General features: G+C 45.8%; 1 protein-coding gene across 9 annotated transcripts in view; it reads right to left on the bottom strand.

Annotated features, from left to right (window-relative positions):
- The window catches only part of LOC139051711 (nose resistant to fluoxetine protein 6-like), a 98,827-nt gene that overhangs the window by 42,508 nt on the left and 39,740 nt on the right, over positions 1-16,579 (bottom strand). For 8 of the 9 annotated variants that reach the window (XR_011509511.1, XR_011509510.1, XR_011509509.1 and 5 more), the window contains exons 10-12: positions 14,622-14,704; positions 7,471-7,670; positions 1,798-1,940 (exon numbers count right to left, since the gene is read on the bottom strand). Coding sequence is in view for 5 of the 9 variants with exons in the window: in XM_070528691.1 (XP_070384792.1) it covers positions 1,798-1,940; positions 7,471-7,670; positions 14,622-14,704 (426 nt within the window). In the remaining 4 variants the exon portion in view is untranslated. Of the gene's footprint in view, positions 1-1,797; positions 1,941-7,470; positions 7,671-14,621; positions 14,705-16,579 lie in introns of those variants that run through there. The other variant, XM_070528692.1, reaches the window with a different exon arrangement.

The following is a 16,579-nucleotide window of genomic DNA, read 5'->3' on the forward strand; positions in this document are numbered from 1 at the left end:
GCGACTTGAGTAGTAGAGTAGCAATACGTCGAGTAATTTTGAAATAGTTAAGATGGCGACGAGGAGTCTGCGGTGCAATGTATGGGGTGACTGAAAGGCAACGGCATGGTCTTTCAAGGGACACTGCCCCACGCGCTCAACGTAGGTGTCGTTACGGCGGTATCCAGAAATGGCGATACTCTGGGATGAGGCGCTGGAAAAGGCATATTGACTTCGGAATGTGTTGCCGAAGGGGTTTCAAGAAAAAAAATAGATGAAAAAAGGGGGGAGGAAGGGAAGGGAGAGGGGGAGTAGGGCCCCGAAACTGGTATAACAAACAAGAGGGTGACGCACGCAGAAGCGGGCGGGGGCAAGTGTACATGGATGAAGGGGATCGTACAGTTGGTATAGACGTAAAAACCTGAAAGTGTACATTAAATTGAGTAGTAGGCAGGAAAAAATTGGAAACGTGGAACTCGCGTTCCAAAAGTGGAACTCGCGTTCCACTTTTGAAGGAGAAGCTTAAGCGTCCTCCAATTTTTTTATCTATTTTTTTTCTTGAAACCCCTTCGGCAGCACATTCCGAAGTCAATATGCCTTTTCCGGCGCCTAAACCCAGAGTATCGCCATTTGAGGATACCGCCGTAACGACACCTTCGTTGAGCGCGTGGGGCAGTGCCCCTTGAATAACCATACCGCTGCCTTTCAGTCACCCCATACATTGCACCGCAGACTCCTCATCGCCATCTTAACTATTTCAGCATTCCTCGACGTATTGCTACTCTGCTACTCAAGTCGCTTTCAACTCATGTTTTTTGTGTGTGTGTGTGTGTGTGTGTCTGGGTTTTCTCTTTTTTCTTGTCTTTAGTGTTACTCGCATACTGACCGCTTTACCAGCCGTTCTAATGCCTCAAAAACATGCCGCCAACGACTCCCCCTGAATACCTCTCCTAACCTTTCGCATCCCCAACACGCTCCCAAGCCCCCGTATTTCTTAAAACTTTCACTCTCCCCCCCCTCTTTCTGTCTATCTTTTTTTTCTCCTTCTATTTCTTTCCTTTTCTCCCCGCGCTCTCACGCTCTTGTCCCCTCGTCTTGAGAATGAAGCTCACAGACGTCGGACGACAGCGCTTGTTTCCTCTGGTAATCTCTCTCTTTAAAAGCAGCAGCCAGCGACAACACCCGCACGTGACGTCACTGCACTAACCCCTTAAAACTAACACGCCGTAGATGACGAGGCCGCCTTTGACGAAGATAGGTCCTCCTATCGAAACGTTGGCCAGCCTGTCTGAGGCACCTTATCCCTGTTTACAAACTCTGCCCATTAGTAGGCCATTTACAAGAGTGAAAATTGGTCATTGCAGGTTCTGTTTGGCACAAATGGCCCGAAGACTAAGCAGAATATCGATCAGCCCTTCGCTTTATAGTCGCTTTCAACCGTATTCGCCGTGCTCGGTGTTGGGCCGCACATGAATACGTTAGGCAGCTTCCTAAATACCGTGGGCTCCTGCTCACATAGGCTGCATGCATCTTGGCTGGGATATTACTGACTATATTCCACTCCTATTCTTTATTGCTCTTCATCAGTGGCCTGAGCAGCACTCAGCCTACCATAATGTAGGCGGAGTGCCGCTCAGACCGCTGATGTAGAGCCAAAAAAGGAATACGAGTAAAATAGTATCGTTACGTTATTTGGGCCCTCGTTTTGTTAACCATTGATTCTGCTCGTAAATTGCGTGTCCTTTCGGTTCTGCAGTTTCCTTCTAGCGGCGAAGTGTCTGCAATCCGTCTACGCCATGGGATATGATGCATGCTCACCACTCCGAGGATAGAGTAGTAGACCCTCTCCCTGGTAAGTGCGTATCCAGTGATCAGGAGCGGCATGTGCACCAGGTAGACGCCGAAAGAGAGTCGGCTCAGGGGGACGAAGGGACGCCAGGACAGGAAACGGCCTAGGAATCCTGCGTAAGAAACATATTTTTTTAAGCTTAGTGGTGCCAGATCCAATCGCTGAATGGCGCGAAAAATCACTACATTCAGCGTACCTCCACTTTCACAATTAGCCTGCTGCACTGCTGTTATGTTTTCAGTGTTTCTTTAAAACTTGTAGGCAGTGACCCCTGCGGTGAGATGTAGTTTGGCCCTTTAGGCTGCGCGCTTTGATGCAGGTGCCTCACCCGGCCTTATTTTGCTTACTGCTTGGCTTAAACATGTGTATATTTGATAACATTCAAAGCTCTTGCGTCGCAATTGTTGTTTTTCGCTCAATTGTGTTTCATTGTCATCACGCACCGTTCTGGATTAACTGATTATGGTGGTGGCGCAGGCGAATCGGTGTTTGCAGGCCGACCTGACGAACGAAACAATATAGGACCCCTATTCACCGAAAGCACATGCGATGGATCTGCTTGTAAGAGCACATTCCCAACAATCCTGAAGTTGGATATAATATTAGCGAAGGTGAGTGGCGAATGGCCAAGACGACGTACGAATCTTTGTCGTTTAACCTGACAAGAGGAGTGGGATCATCACATCATTTCCACCACTGACATCTTACGGCTCGCCCATCTCACCACTTCCCCATAAGTCCAGAAACAAATTCACAGATGCTTTATTGTTCAGAACAACTTTTTGTGATTGGCCTGAGCGCCTCCTAATATTATGTTCGCTGTCAGGCCTGTTGTCAACTGCCCTAGCATACAAAGCAAAATTCTTTGTGAGGGCCTGTATTAACAACAACAACAAAAAAGTACTTACGCTTGAACTGATCTTGAAAGGAATACTGCCAATCCTTTTGGTGTACAGTGGTGAGCAGCCTTGTCTAGAGCGCGGCGACGGTGCTCTGCGGAGCAAGTCAGCGCCACCTAACGTTACGCTCTGGGTTTGAGATATGCTTCCCGCGCGCATGCGCGGCCACAATAAAGCGTTGCCTGCTCGTGGGTTCTCGGCCTCAGTGCTTGCGCTTCACTCCGCCAGGGCCGCGCTGAATGATATGTAACAGCGGCCGGAAAACCAACGCGTTTCGCGCGAATCACGGGGCGGCCAGGCAAGCAAGTGCAAGTGATATCGGGTGATCGCGCGTTTCTGAAGCACGTTCAAGTGATAGCGGGCGATCGCGCGTTTCAGGCGCAGACCAGGCTAAGAGTGCGAGAATTGGGCCTATATGGTTGTTTGGTGGCTATTTTCGTCGCCTATTTTCCTCGGCTGTCGCCCTTAGCTGAATACGCAGTGCAGATACATGCCGAAAAACATTATAGCCGCGGCGAGTGGTGCCTGTGCAGAAATGCGCGGTGATCTGCTACCACTCGCGCTTGCTTGCCTGGCCGTCTCGTTACACTCGTGAAACACGGCGGCATGGCGACGCCCTGGCCGCCATCACAGCGTCACAATTTCAGGCAGCGCGTTCCTGGCGGCACGGAACGAACTCTCAAGGCGGTGGCTGGACAAGGAAGCGATGAGCAGGCATGCCTCTGTTTCTGCCGCGCATGCGCGCAGGACGCTTAACTCAAACCCAGAGCGTAACGTTAGGTGGCGCTGACTTGCTCCGCAGAGCACCGTCGGCGCGCTCTAGACAAGGCTGCTCACCACTGTACATGTTATTAGCGAAGGCGAATATCACCCATGAACCAAAAGCTTTGTATATGTGGCCCCATGGTGAGGGATGGCAAGAGCTTGTTCGTGAGAACTCCATCATTGGCTGACCACTTTCGCCTAGGTTATGTTCGCTAACACGCTTCCTATTATACTGACTTGTATGAAATGTTTTGTGAATGCCACCCAAGAGCCCATGTTTGCACGCCAGAGCAGTTTAAACGAACAGGTGCTAGTCGCTAGAGGTAGCGATCGTATATTCAATGAAGGCGACTGGCCGGTGTCGTTTTTCAATACAAAACTCTTGGCGGATCCGACTCTCTAGCCGCATTCGCTATATAATTTGCCCGCTATATTTACTCATGATAATAACTGCCGGTCAATCATGGCACCGAACATAAAATTCGCCCTGTCAGCAGGAAAATAAGGAACGAGTCCTAATGAATGCAAATATTTGTGACTTCAACACCTGCGCATACTGTGCATGAAATTGACGATATAGCTGCTTCTAGCGTGCAATATAAGTGGGCGACTCAGCCTTTCCTTCTCCCTTCGTTGCTTTCACCTCCGGCATAAGCTTGCGAAGACGAATGTATCCGGATTTGCGACGCTGTTTGCTGAGTTTAGTTTAAGTTTATTATTCACGCATGATAACATCTGTTAGATACAAAAATATGCAGACGAAGGTCCCAAAGACAGATGTGAAATGACTACTGAAATGTAACTCTTATTACATGTCTATAGTTTGTTGAAGTAAGGTAGAAAGATGAACGAGTTGGAAAGGATGCATACTTATTACTCAGCGCGAAAACACAGGAAGACACAGAGTTAGAACAGCGCTCATCCTGAGCCCTAACTCTGGGTGTTCCATTGTTCTCGCGCGGATTAATGACGTATTTATTTGAATCTAGGCCGAAAGTATCCTTTAAATATTCATATACCAAACTCCGGCGTCGGATTAGGTCTGAGTATATTTAAGAACTCGCCAGTTAGTAATTGATATTGATAAATATTGCGCACAGATAGCATGATCTAGAAAAGTCAGTACTGCAGCTGCTACTAGCCGCGCCAGTGCCCAACAGAAGTACACAGGCGACGTCGCCATTTTTGTCTTTCTCGTATCGTCGTGTGGTGCGGCGTTATCATAATGGCACCAAACCGGCAACGCCACTATGCTGCCACTCTTAAGCAAAAAGTTGTGCTAGCCGCAGAGGCATCATTAAACGATCAAGTTGGGTGCGACTTCGGCATCGATGAGAAAAATGTCCGTCGTTGGAGGGAGCAACAGAAGACACTTTTTGCGTGCGCCGGCCTTGAGATGCCCGCAATAAGAAAAACAGCAACGTAGAATGAGCTCGGCATGTCCATATTCAATAAATGCTATTTTCATTTTGTGAGGGCTGTCCTTGCTTTTTTCTTTTTTTGTTCGTCCTACATTCAAGGTAACATTTTTTATTTTTTTTCCGGCTTCGGACTTCTAAGAGTCTGCTTAGAATCGGGGCCAGCCTAGATTCGAGTAAATGCGGTAAGTATGCAGCCTATTGAAAGCGACAAACAATGGCTAGGACTTGGATACTCTACACAATTTTATGCGTGACAGCTTAAGCAATAGGCACGCCACAGAATATGCAATACTCAAATATTTATTTCGTATCTTTTCTAAGTTTGCCAACATGGCCAGACTTAGGTAGCACTCTTTCTGCGGATGCTATTGCTATATTCGGCCTCATTACTGTTATATTCAGCCTCATTGTGCTCGCAGGTCCTGTCTCAGAAAATCTGTGCTGTGTTGTGGTAGCTGGGGGGGGGGGGGGGGGGGCTAAGCTGATGCTCGTAAGCAATCGGCCACGCTAATCAAGTACAGATCCTGTATGGTATATAATTCATTTTAGCTTTCACTACTCTGCGAAAATTCGAGTGAGTTTTGGGAACGAATTCACAAGTTAGTAGTGCCCTTTGCCTGCCGAATTCGGTAATCTCATGTCCAGCATCAGCATTGGCTAGTATTTGCTGTTACCAACAACCCTAGAAAATTAAAAAAAAATTCTGAGAATTACTGTTGTTTATTGATCTGTTCTGCCTTCGAAAATTTCTCAGCAATGCTTAGATACCCATCAGCTACCTGCAGATTGGAAGGTCGGGAAGGTGGTCCCACTTCATAAGTCCAGTAGCAAACATTCGCCCCTCAACTACCGCCCCATTTCCCCCACCAGTATTCCTTGCAATTTTCTTGAAGACATTTGGTACTCACATATAGCAAAGCACTTAGACAATAATTCATTTTTCACAAAAGCACAACATGGTTTCCGAAAGAATTTGTCTCGTGCAACTCAACTTCTTTCTTTTACTCACAGCCTTCATCTTATTCTCAACAAAGGTTCATTCGCAGACTGTCTTTCTTTGATTTCGCCAAGGCCTTCGAAAAAGTGTGTCATAAATTGCTTCTATTTAAAATTAAAAATACTTAATCTTGATCCTAACCTGTTTGAGTGGCTTGAGCAGTTTCTCCTTCATCGGTCGCAGTATGTTGAGTCAAACAATCATATGTCCCCATCTAATCCTGTAGACTCTGGTGCGCCCCAAGGATCAGTTATAGGCCCTCTTCTTTTTTTATTTACATTAACGATTTACCCAATGAAGTTTGTTCTAATATTTACCTTTTTGTAGATGACTGTGTTATCGCCCGTGAAATCTTGGACAAATCTGATAACAAATTCTTACTAGACGATATAAATGCTATCTCTAACTGGTGTGACGTATGGTTAATGCAACTTAACGTAACTGAATGTAAAGGTATGCGTGTAACTCGCAGCAATATTTCTCCGCCGAACTATTACCTTAGGGATACTCCCCTAGAGGTCGTAACCTTCTATAAATTGCTAGGCGTCCACATAACCTCGCCACTTCACTGGTCGCTGCACATCGACAACGTAATTTGCAATACTAATCGCATGCTAGGTTATCTTTGCCGAAATTTTTCTTCTGCTCCTACATCATTAAAATTAATCCTATACAAAACGCCTATTAGGAGTAAAATGCAGTACGCCTTATCCATCTGGGACCCGCACCTCGAAACCCTTATTCAATCATTTTATTAATCCAAAACAATGCCGCGCGTTTTAATTCATAGCAATTAGAGCTGCACATCAAGCGTAACTGCCGTGAACTCTTTGCGGCTTGCTCCTCTCTCAGCCCGGCGTAAGTGCTTTCGCCTTGCTTTATTTCATAAACTAAATTTCCACAATTCCTACCTGCGCGATAATCTTATATCACCTCCTACCTACATTTCCTCTCGCATTGATCATAGCCATAAGGTTCGAATCGTTCAGTGCCGCACCAGAACCTGTAACGAATCATTTATTCCCAGGACCTCTCAGGAATGTAACCACCTTCCCGGCGCAGTTGTCGCAATCAAGGTCAACCCAAAGTTTCGTTTGGCCTTATCAGACATCGTCACTCCCGGAACAATAACCTAATCAATTTTGCTCTTAATAACTAAACATATCTTGCTGCTTCCTTATATACTTGTGGATGTTTTGTTACCCACTCCCCTCTGTAATACTTCGGTCTTTAGGGTACTATAAAATGAAAATAAAAAATACAGTAGAAAATTTTGTGAACACGGTCCTCAACTAGCCAATGCCATCTGTAGCTGCGACAGGGCTGCGTGGTTGTTTTTCTTTTTCTTCTTCTTTTCTGTCGGGATGTATAGATTGCCAGCACAATGCAGCTGCCGCATTCTTTTCTTCTCCGGTGCCTGTGTGTAGCTAATAAATCGGGGATCGTTGCAATCAATCTATAGAACAGAGCCCCTTTGTAGCGTGCCCAACCTACAGCCAAGTACAGGCCAGTGGGATCGGACGATTTAGGCACTATTACATTGATGCCTGAGCAGTGTACCTGCTTTCCGGTTGGCGCATGCAAACACCAGGCATGCGAGGAAGCTTGACCAAAGAAGGCGGTCGACGAAGGAGAAGACCACGTCGATCCAGTCACCCGTAGAGGTGAAGCCGCCGTTCCTGTGGTAGCGCGACAGGATGCACACCGCGCCGCAGGTCAAGCACACCGCCCACATGACTGCTTGCTTAACCTGCAAAGCGCTTGCGCGTGCCAGACGTTTCATATATAGCCTCGAAATAGACACGCAGTTCGTTAGGGTGACCAAAACCAAAGCTCCGTATAGATGAGACGTTCTGCAAAAGGCTCGACAGTTGGCATCCCTGGCAATACGGTCATGAGCGCAATTTCAAAAGTTACATTGGAGTTTGCCTGACCACCACCTTCGTGATCTACTGCTAAAAGACCCCTCACCAGACCCCATGGCAAAATTTAGTTATCCGCTGAAAGTTGTTACGTGTCTTTCTATTTAATTTAGTTGAGAGTTAGCGCTCGTCCTGTCTTCTCCAAGTCTGTGTGTCACATCCTGGAATTCTGGACATTCTCCTTCGGAACTTCACAGCAACGCACAAGTGTAACTCAATGGGAAAATTATTTTCGAATTTATATTTCAGAATATAGGGCGAGGGTCAAAAAGTTTCAAATGACGACAACAAGAGGGTAGTCCCTTCTAACAACATTTGCATTTTGGCACTTAGTCGGAACATTGGTGGTACGTTAAAGCAGTTAAAGAAAGTCAGACAGGGGAGGTGAAGTCCAACCACAGGAGAAAATTCTTTTGCACCCTCCCGCCAGAGGGCACATTGGCTTGAAAAAGCGCCAAATTTAAACCATAAAGTGATTTATTAGATTTGGCATTGAGAGTGTATTGGTAGAGGGGGTGTTATGCAGCCTGTTGGCACGTGCAGGCTTTCGAGAAGCAGCCGAGATGGTACAGAGTGGTTATGCATGTGCATGTCTTGAGCGTGCCTGGGTATGGTCCTATGCACATGTTCGCTCTGTGTATGAGTGTGCGGGCGTGTGCCTCCGTATTTGCGTTTGCATGCCCGCGAGTGCGTGTATGCGTGTGTCAGCGTTCGCAACGTGTGTGAGCCTTCGCAGCATATGTGAGCGTTCGCAGCGTGTGTGCGCGCGCTTACGGTGCATGCGTGGCCGCGTGTGAACGTGTACGCGTGCCAGCGGGTTTTCGAATTTCAGCATGCACGATTGCGAAGAAATGTGTGCGTGTTTGTGTGGATGGCTGTGCGTGCGTATAGTGTGTGTGTAGGGGGGAGGGTTTGTGTGCGTGCGTGTGTGTTTGTGTGCGTGCGTGCGTATGACGGATGGAGAGAGAGTACGTGCGTGTGAGGGAGAGTGCGTTTGTGTGCGGGGGAGACAGAAAGTGTGTTTGTGTGCGAGGGAGAAAGAGCGTGTGTATGCGCGAGGGAGAGAGAGACTGCGATCACTTCAATGTGGCACTGTTGTCGGGGGCGGGGGGGGGAGGCGACTGGAATACAGTGAATTAGGGTGTGATTTAGCTTGCATGAGTAATAGAGAAATCGCGCAACAGAAGGTCCCCGGACTGATGTAGGATGACGACATTCTGCCTCTAACGGACAACGCATGTGATTTAGACACTTGCGAATATTTGTGGCAAGGCAGCGACAAACCTAGACCTTAAGTTTACACAGAGAAATCGGGACTTATAATCTGTAATGAAAGGACGAATAATTACATCGTGTCAATTCAACAGCAAGTCATACGCACAGTCAAGCACTGTATATACCTATGCGTATATGCAGGGTGTCCCACGTAACTTGAGAGAAACATTAAAAATATGCAAATACAACGTAGCTGAACAGACTCAAGGTAATGTTGTTTGCCATCGCTTGGAGATACTGAGATTAATTATTTTATTTGGCCTAATTAAATAACTAGCCCTAATTATTTATTCAACTTCTCAAATATTATAATTGGTTAAAAGTGTCAATGAAAAAACTGTATAGCAACACGAATACTCCCAATCAAACAAAAAATGCAATGCCTCATAGCCCACTAAGACAGAGGCTACGAGCCCTCAGTAAAGTCAAGCGAACAGTACTTAAATTCTTTCTAATCACGCATACAACATACAAAGCAGCATGTCGAAGAATGTCATCATCAATGGCTCATACCCCAGTAAGCAAGCAAAAAATGCAATGACTCATAGTTCCGTAAGTTTCATGGCTACTCACTTTGCGTGAATTAGCTGCGATGACACTATCTCTGTTGTTGTCGGTGATTTCAATGTTTATGTGTGGGTATCGAAAAGGGAGCGGTTTACGCGTTCCGTGTTGCAGACATACGCCTTGCGATGCCACACTGATCCGGCCCAGCCGTCCATCCAGCGGCGTACGTGCACCGATTTGACATTCTCAAAGAATGTGATTGCAGTTGCGAGTGAAATAATGACGACCCTCAGGACAATAAATGAGTTTGTACCTTTTGTTCAAAATTATGTGTCACCTCCGAGTCATGTGCTAAATAGCTTCGCTCGTCAACCACCTGTCCGAGTATTCGCACCTGCTTTATTAGGTGCCTACTGCACCAACAATATACAGGCGGTCTCCTTTAACGGCACCGAATATTAAGGAATAGATCAATGTAAATCTTCCTGACATCATTGTTATCATTCGAGTGTTCAGATAGTAACCTCCGGATACGGATCAAGTTGAGCAGTTGTGTGCGCAATTTACGAATGTATGTTAATTACCATTTAAATAATTGTTTTGGGTGGCTAAAGCAAATTAGCAGTCTGGAGCCTGTCTTCGACATATTGTAGTTGAGCGAATATATGCTTATTAATCATGTTTCTGTAAGAGCTAAGAACAAATATTTTGTAATTAAGCGTTCTCTGAAAGCCTAACTTACGCGGAAAACGATCGTGGGTAGCATCGACCTGACCGCTTCCAGCCTTTCGAGATATTGCGATGAATGGCACGGCTCCGTGAGCATGTTCCTTGCGGCCAGGTGACTGTCGATATTTATTCACATCGTTTTTCCGAAGGCAAGCCGTTTAAAGTTTAAATGTCAATGTAGCAACGAACGTGCGCTGTCGAAGGCATGCTTGGTCGCAAAAACGATGCACGATTGAATGATAGTGCAGATTTATCGCGTCATTGCTCTCAAGGCATTGCGCTGCCGCCAACGGAAGCAAGATAACGAAGTTGAACTGCTTGGCTGCTTCTTACGGGGCCGCGCCAGCCAAGGGCGACAATACTGACGTCACAGGCGCATTTTTTTGTCGGTTTCGCTTTAACAAAGAGATAATGCTACAAATGCAGTGTCATTCGTTCTTGTCTCGAGGATTTAAACACGGGTTTTAATGCTCTCCACACCGCGTTTGGTTCCAAGAGTAGGTGTGAGCAGGAAAATGTTCACTCACACCCGAAGACACACAAACACCCTCGCACGCACACATACGCACTCTCTCTCCCTCGCACAAGCACACACTCTCTTCCTCACAAGCACTCGCACGCTCTCTCCATCGCACGCACATATATCCATGCGCGCACAAACACGCACTTTTGTCCGCAGGCATGCATGCTGAAAGACGAATACGCACGGTCGCACACGTGCACATTCACACGCCGCCATGCATGCGCCGCAAGCACGCAAGCGCACGCACACATGCACTAACACGCAGATCCAGGCATGCACACACACCGCGAACACTCACACACGCATACACGTACTTGCGTGCATTCATTTGCAAATATGGAGGCACTAGCACGCACACACACTCTCCCCTTGCACGCACACACACGCAGTCTCTCTCTCCCTCGCGCATACACACGCTCTTTCTCCCTCGCACACAAACACACTTTCTGTCTCCCCCGCACACAAACGCACTCTCCCTCACACGCACGTACTCTCTCTCCATCCGTCATACGCACGCACGCACACAAACACACACGCACGCACACAAACCCACACACACACACACACACACACTATACGCACGCACAGCCATCCACACAACCACGCACACATTTCTTCGCAATCATGCATGCTAGAATTCGAAAACCCGTTGGCACGGGTACACGTTCACACGCGGCCACGCATGCACCGTAAGCGCAGGCACACACGCTGCGAACGCTCACACACGTTGCGAACGCTGACACACGCATACACGCACTCGCGCGCATGCAAACGCAAATACGGAGCCACACGCCCGCACACTCATACACAGAGCGAACATGTGCATAGGACCATACTCAGGCACGCTCAAGACATGCACATGCATAACCACTCTGTACCATCTCGGCTGCTTCTCGAAAGCCTGCACGTGCCAACAGGCTGCATAACACTCCCTCTACCAATACATTCTCAATGCCAACTCTAATAAATCGCTTTATGGTTTAAATCTGGCGCTTTTTCAAGCCAATGTGCCTTCTGGCGGGAGGGTGCAAAACAATTTTCTCCTGTCGTTGGACTTCACCTCCCCTGTCTGACTTTCTTTAACTGCTTTAACGTACCACCAATGTTCCGACTAAGTGCCAAAATGCATATGTTGCTAGAAGGGACTACCCTCTTGTTGTCGTCATTTGAAACTTTTTGACCCTCGCCCTATACTCTGAAATATAAATTCGAAAAAATTTTTCCCATTGAGTTACACTTGTGCGTTGCTGTGAAGTTCCGAAGGAGAATGTCCAGAATTCCTGGATATGGCCGTCGTATTGTGATATTGGAAGTACAGTGCTCACAAGTGTGGTGATTAAGTTTTTGATGTCAACAATGTTAGGTCGTTTTATATTGTTTTTAACTTTTACTATCTTTTTCATGATTTTCTAGGAAACTATAGACCTCTGCCAAAGACATGCAGACACGTTTAATGAATGAGATGTATTGTTACTAGCAATTATTTGCAAAAATGTATTTTCAAGCAAGAGCAACTATTTAAACGATTTCCAAACGTTTTAGAGATCTTTTGGATTATTTTCGAAGAAGCAGCTTCATTTAATTGGGCTCTCTTATCCCAAATTAATTTCTGATCACCCTGAACGTAATGGTAGCAGCACTTGGAATAATAACAAACTCCCATTGCTTAAAATTTTCCCGAACTCTGGAAGATTATATGCATTTGCCTCTTCCATCTACGACACACACAAACAGGATGGAAGTGGTTGGGCTGAACACCACCTTCAAGGTGTGTACAGTAGCGCGATTAAAAAACGGGACAAAAGAAGACACACAGGGGCACACACAGCACCACTAACTTCCAAAAATATTTATTATCGAAAATCAGGTCGTACTTACACACTCAGCCAACATGAGTCACAGCCACGGGAACAGTTAAAATATCAGAGCGAACCATTTTTGTAAGTGATATGTTAAGCCATGCGCAAAAAAATTCAGTACTTTTTCAGGAAAAATTCCATGACGATTTGCTGACACCTGAATCCCCTAGGGCATCAATCTGCTCCGCTTCTATTATAAGTCTAGTGAGTTCGCACTTATTTCTACCGGTAATGATTGTTCATTCGAAGAGAGGGGAGCCCTTATGTTGCTTACAATGAAGGGAGAGAAAGCCATCTGATACAACTTTGTCGAATTTATTTTTGTGTTCGCGCAGTCTATCACTAATGCAGCTGCCCCACTGTCCGACGTAATACTTCCCACACGATAAGGGCATAAGATATATAATAGGTGTCTTACAATCTCCAAACTTCTTCTTGTGTTTAACTTGGCAGCTAGGAGCACTTTCTTTTCTGGTTTTTTTTTTATTTGCCGCACAACCTCATTACTTTGTCAGGTGCAGAAAAAACCACATCCGCGTTACCTCGGCGGGCAATTTTCTTTAGGTTATGCGACAACCGGTGCATATAAGGTATCACTGTTGGTCTTTTTTTCTCGCGGTTACTATTTCCTCCCGCACGTTCAGAAGTCCCATATTGCTGCACTTGCCTAAGTATTCCCTCTACAAGTGATGCCAGAACATGATTGGGATTACCTGCTTCATGTGACCTGCTTCATGTAACCTGCTTCATCCTTATAAGGTCGACAAAGTTGCATCAGATGGGTTTCTCTCCCTTCATTGTAAGCAACATAAGGGCTCCTCTCTCTTCGAGTCAACAGCCATTACTGGCAGAAATAGGTGCGAACTCACTAGATTTATAATAGAAGCCGAGCAGATTGATGCCCTAGGTGATTCATGCGTCAGCAAATCGTCATTGGCTCTCTCTGAAAAAGAACCGAAAATTTTGCGCATGGCTTAAGGTATCACTTACAAAAATGGTTCGCTTTGATTGTTTAACTCTTCACGTGGCTGTGACTCATGTTCACTGAATGTATAAGCACGACCTGGTTTTCGATAATAAATATGTTTGGAAGTTAGCGCTGTGTGTGTCCCTGTGTGTCTTCTTTTGTCCCGTCTTTTAATCGCGCTACCGTACACCACTTGAAGATGCATTACCAACAAGCCCACATTGCAAGCCTCGTGAACACCACCACCCATTTCCGCATCATTCCTGGAGTAGCGGGGGAGCTGCTGAAGTTCTGAGTGGCTGTGCTGGGGTGAGCATCAGGAAGAAACGAGCGCCCCCAGCCAATCGGCACTTCAGCAGCGGACAAAATGGGCATGTCTACCAGGTGGACACTTAAGTAATACTCCTCCACCCCCTCTTTGTGTGTAGCAGGGCATACGCCTGCCACATTTCCTGGAATAGTTTGGTAGCACATATAGCCACCACCCGCTGATCGGAGAATCATTTCACTTTCCACCCATTTCGGCTTCAAATCTCAAGTAAGAAGGGCATCGATTGCATCGAAGAACATGGGGAACCTTTACTCTACTACTGTGTTATACCGTACTGAAATATAATGTGCTGTCCTATATTGCTACTTCCCTGTAGCGTGCTTGTAGTGTGCTACACTGCACTATAGAAACGCATTTTACATGCGATTGTCGTTCTTTTTGCATCAGATTCATATGCTCCCCAAGGAAGCCTTCGTGCCACAATTTAGTTCTTCACAACGAGTGAGCGACACAAAAGCAGTGACAACATGTAGCCCTCTGCACAATAGTAGCCCTTAGATGCTGTCCAATGTGCATCGGTCGAATGTGCCTAGCACACCGTAGCCACGAAACTAACTCTTCGCGTGCAAAACTCATCGGCGAGGCATTGTCCACTCACCCTTTGAAGAGTAGAAGAATAATGACACAGACGAAGAACAGCTGGAAGTCGGTCGATAGGTACCACAAATGCGAAAAGCACTCCTGAGAGATGGTGAAAAAAAGAGGGAGATAAAGAATATATGCATCATTCAGTTGTGTGGTGTAAAATAGATTCCAAGCTTTACGTAATAATAAATTATAAAACCTGTATTTCGAGGAAGCGCCTATAATTGCAATGTTGCTCAGTGGCGTGATCTTCTGGTTTACCTGCTACCACGTTTGGCACTTCCGTTATTTTTCTGGAACATGTGGATCGGCATGAACTGCAGAGCAGCGTGCTGAAATAATGGCCGCGTTAAAACGAGATATGATGTTTCTTTAGAGAAACATTGCCTTTCACGACTTCATGACCACACAGGAGACCACACCGGTCACGCGTTGCTACCACAGAACAATCTTCGTCAATGTATGTGTCATATATGACAGGAACTATAGCATTTGAATATTTGGTTAGCGGCAGTAAAGGACACGGTGTGCTGCATGCTGACGGAGCAGGCAAACTAAGCCAGTCGCCCAGGATATTCGGGATGGCACCCAGTGTCATTTGTATTGTACTGCTGAGCTCGAGGTTGCAGGTTCAATTTCGACCTTGGCGGCCGCATTCGGATGGGGTCAGAATTAAAAAATGCTCGTGTACCGAGTATTTGGTGCATGTTAAAGAGCCACAGCGGGTCAAAGTTATTCCGGAGCACCCCAATATGTTGCGCCTCATAATCAGATGGTGGCTATAGTGCGTAACTTATCCAGAATTTAATTTTTTGTTGCAGGTGGTTGCTACGTGAAAAGGCTAAATATTCAACAATTTTTAGGCAAGCTACAAATTCTTCTGGTCGAACTGCGGTAACAACAAACCCGAGTACAGCAAATGATGCTTTGTGTCGAACATGCGAAGATTTTTAGTGACAATAGCGCAACATATATTTCTTATTAAAAAAAAGCGTATTGCCCTTCGAGCGCCTGCAACCAGCGCCATATCACCCACAGAAAATCTTCTCTATGTTTTTTTTTACTATTTTGCAATCACGCGGCTGATCATGCGTTACAGCATTTTAAGAGAAAGCTTTAGGTCGGGTGCTTTTATCCAAATACATGTAAAGGGAGAATTCGTTTTTCTCGGTAACCACTGCAGCAAATTTGGCGAGGTTTGTTGCATTTAAAAGAAAACTTAAAATCTATGACTCTGGTTTCGAATTGTCGATTTAGGTCGTCAATTTTTATTAAAAAGTACCAAAATTCGAAAATTTTCAGAAAACGAAACTATCAAGTTCGCAACTCTGTCACTCAGTAATGAAAAATGATATCCCAGTTCTGTGAATTTCATCTAATAGTACATATAAAGCGCACAAAATTGATATACACATCAATTTTATAAAAAATTATTAACACGGAAATACAGCTTTTGTGGTACCCTTGAACACAACATAATTAATCACCATCATCATCATCACCCTATTTTTTGTTCCCTGCAGGACGAAGGGCTCTCCCTACGATGTCCAATTACCCCTGTCCAGCGCCAACCGATTCCAATTAGCGCCCGTGAATTTTCTAGCTTCATCGTTCCACCTAGCCTTCTGCCGTCCTCGACTGTGTTTCCCTTCTCTTGGTAGCCGTTCTGTAACCCTAATGGTCAAACAGTTAACAAACCTGCGCATTAGATGACCTCACCTGCTCAATATATTTCTCTTAATGTCCATTAGAATATCGGCTATACCCGTTTCCTCTCTGATCCAAAAAGCTCTCTTTCTGTCTCTTAACGTTATGCCTGGCATTCTTCGTTGCGTCGCTCTTTGCGCGGCCCTTAACTTGGTCTTAAGCTTCTTTGTCAATCTCCAAGTCTCTCCCCCATATGTCAGCATCCGTAAAATGAACTAATTGTACACCTTCCTTTTCAATAATAATGGTAAGCTTCCAGTCAGG

Source organism: Dermacentor albipictus, unplaced genomic scaffold, assembly GCF_038994185.2.
Source record: "Dermacentor albipictus isolate Rhodes 1998 colony unplaced genomic scaffold, USDA_Dalb.pri_finalv2 scaffold_14, whole genome shotgun sequence".
NCBI classification, from domain to species: domain Eukaryota; kingdom Metazoa; phylum Arthropoda; class Arachnida; order Ixodida; family Ixodidae; genus Dermacentor; species Dermacentor albipictus.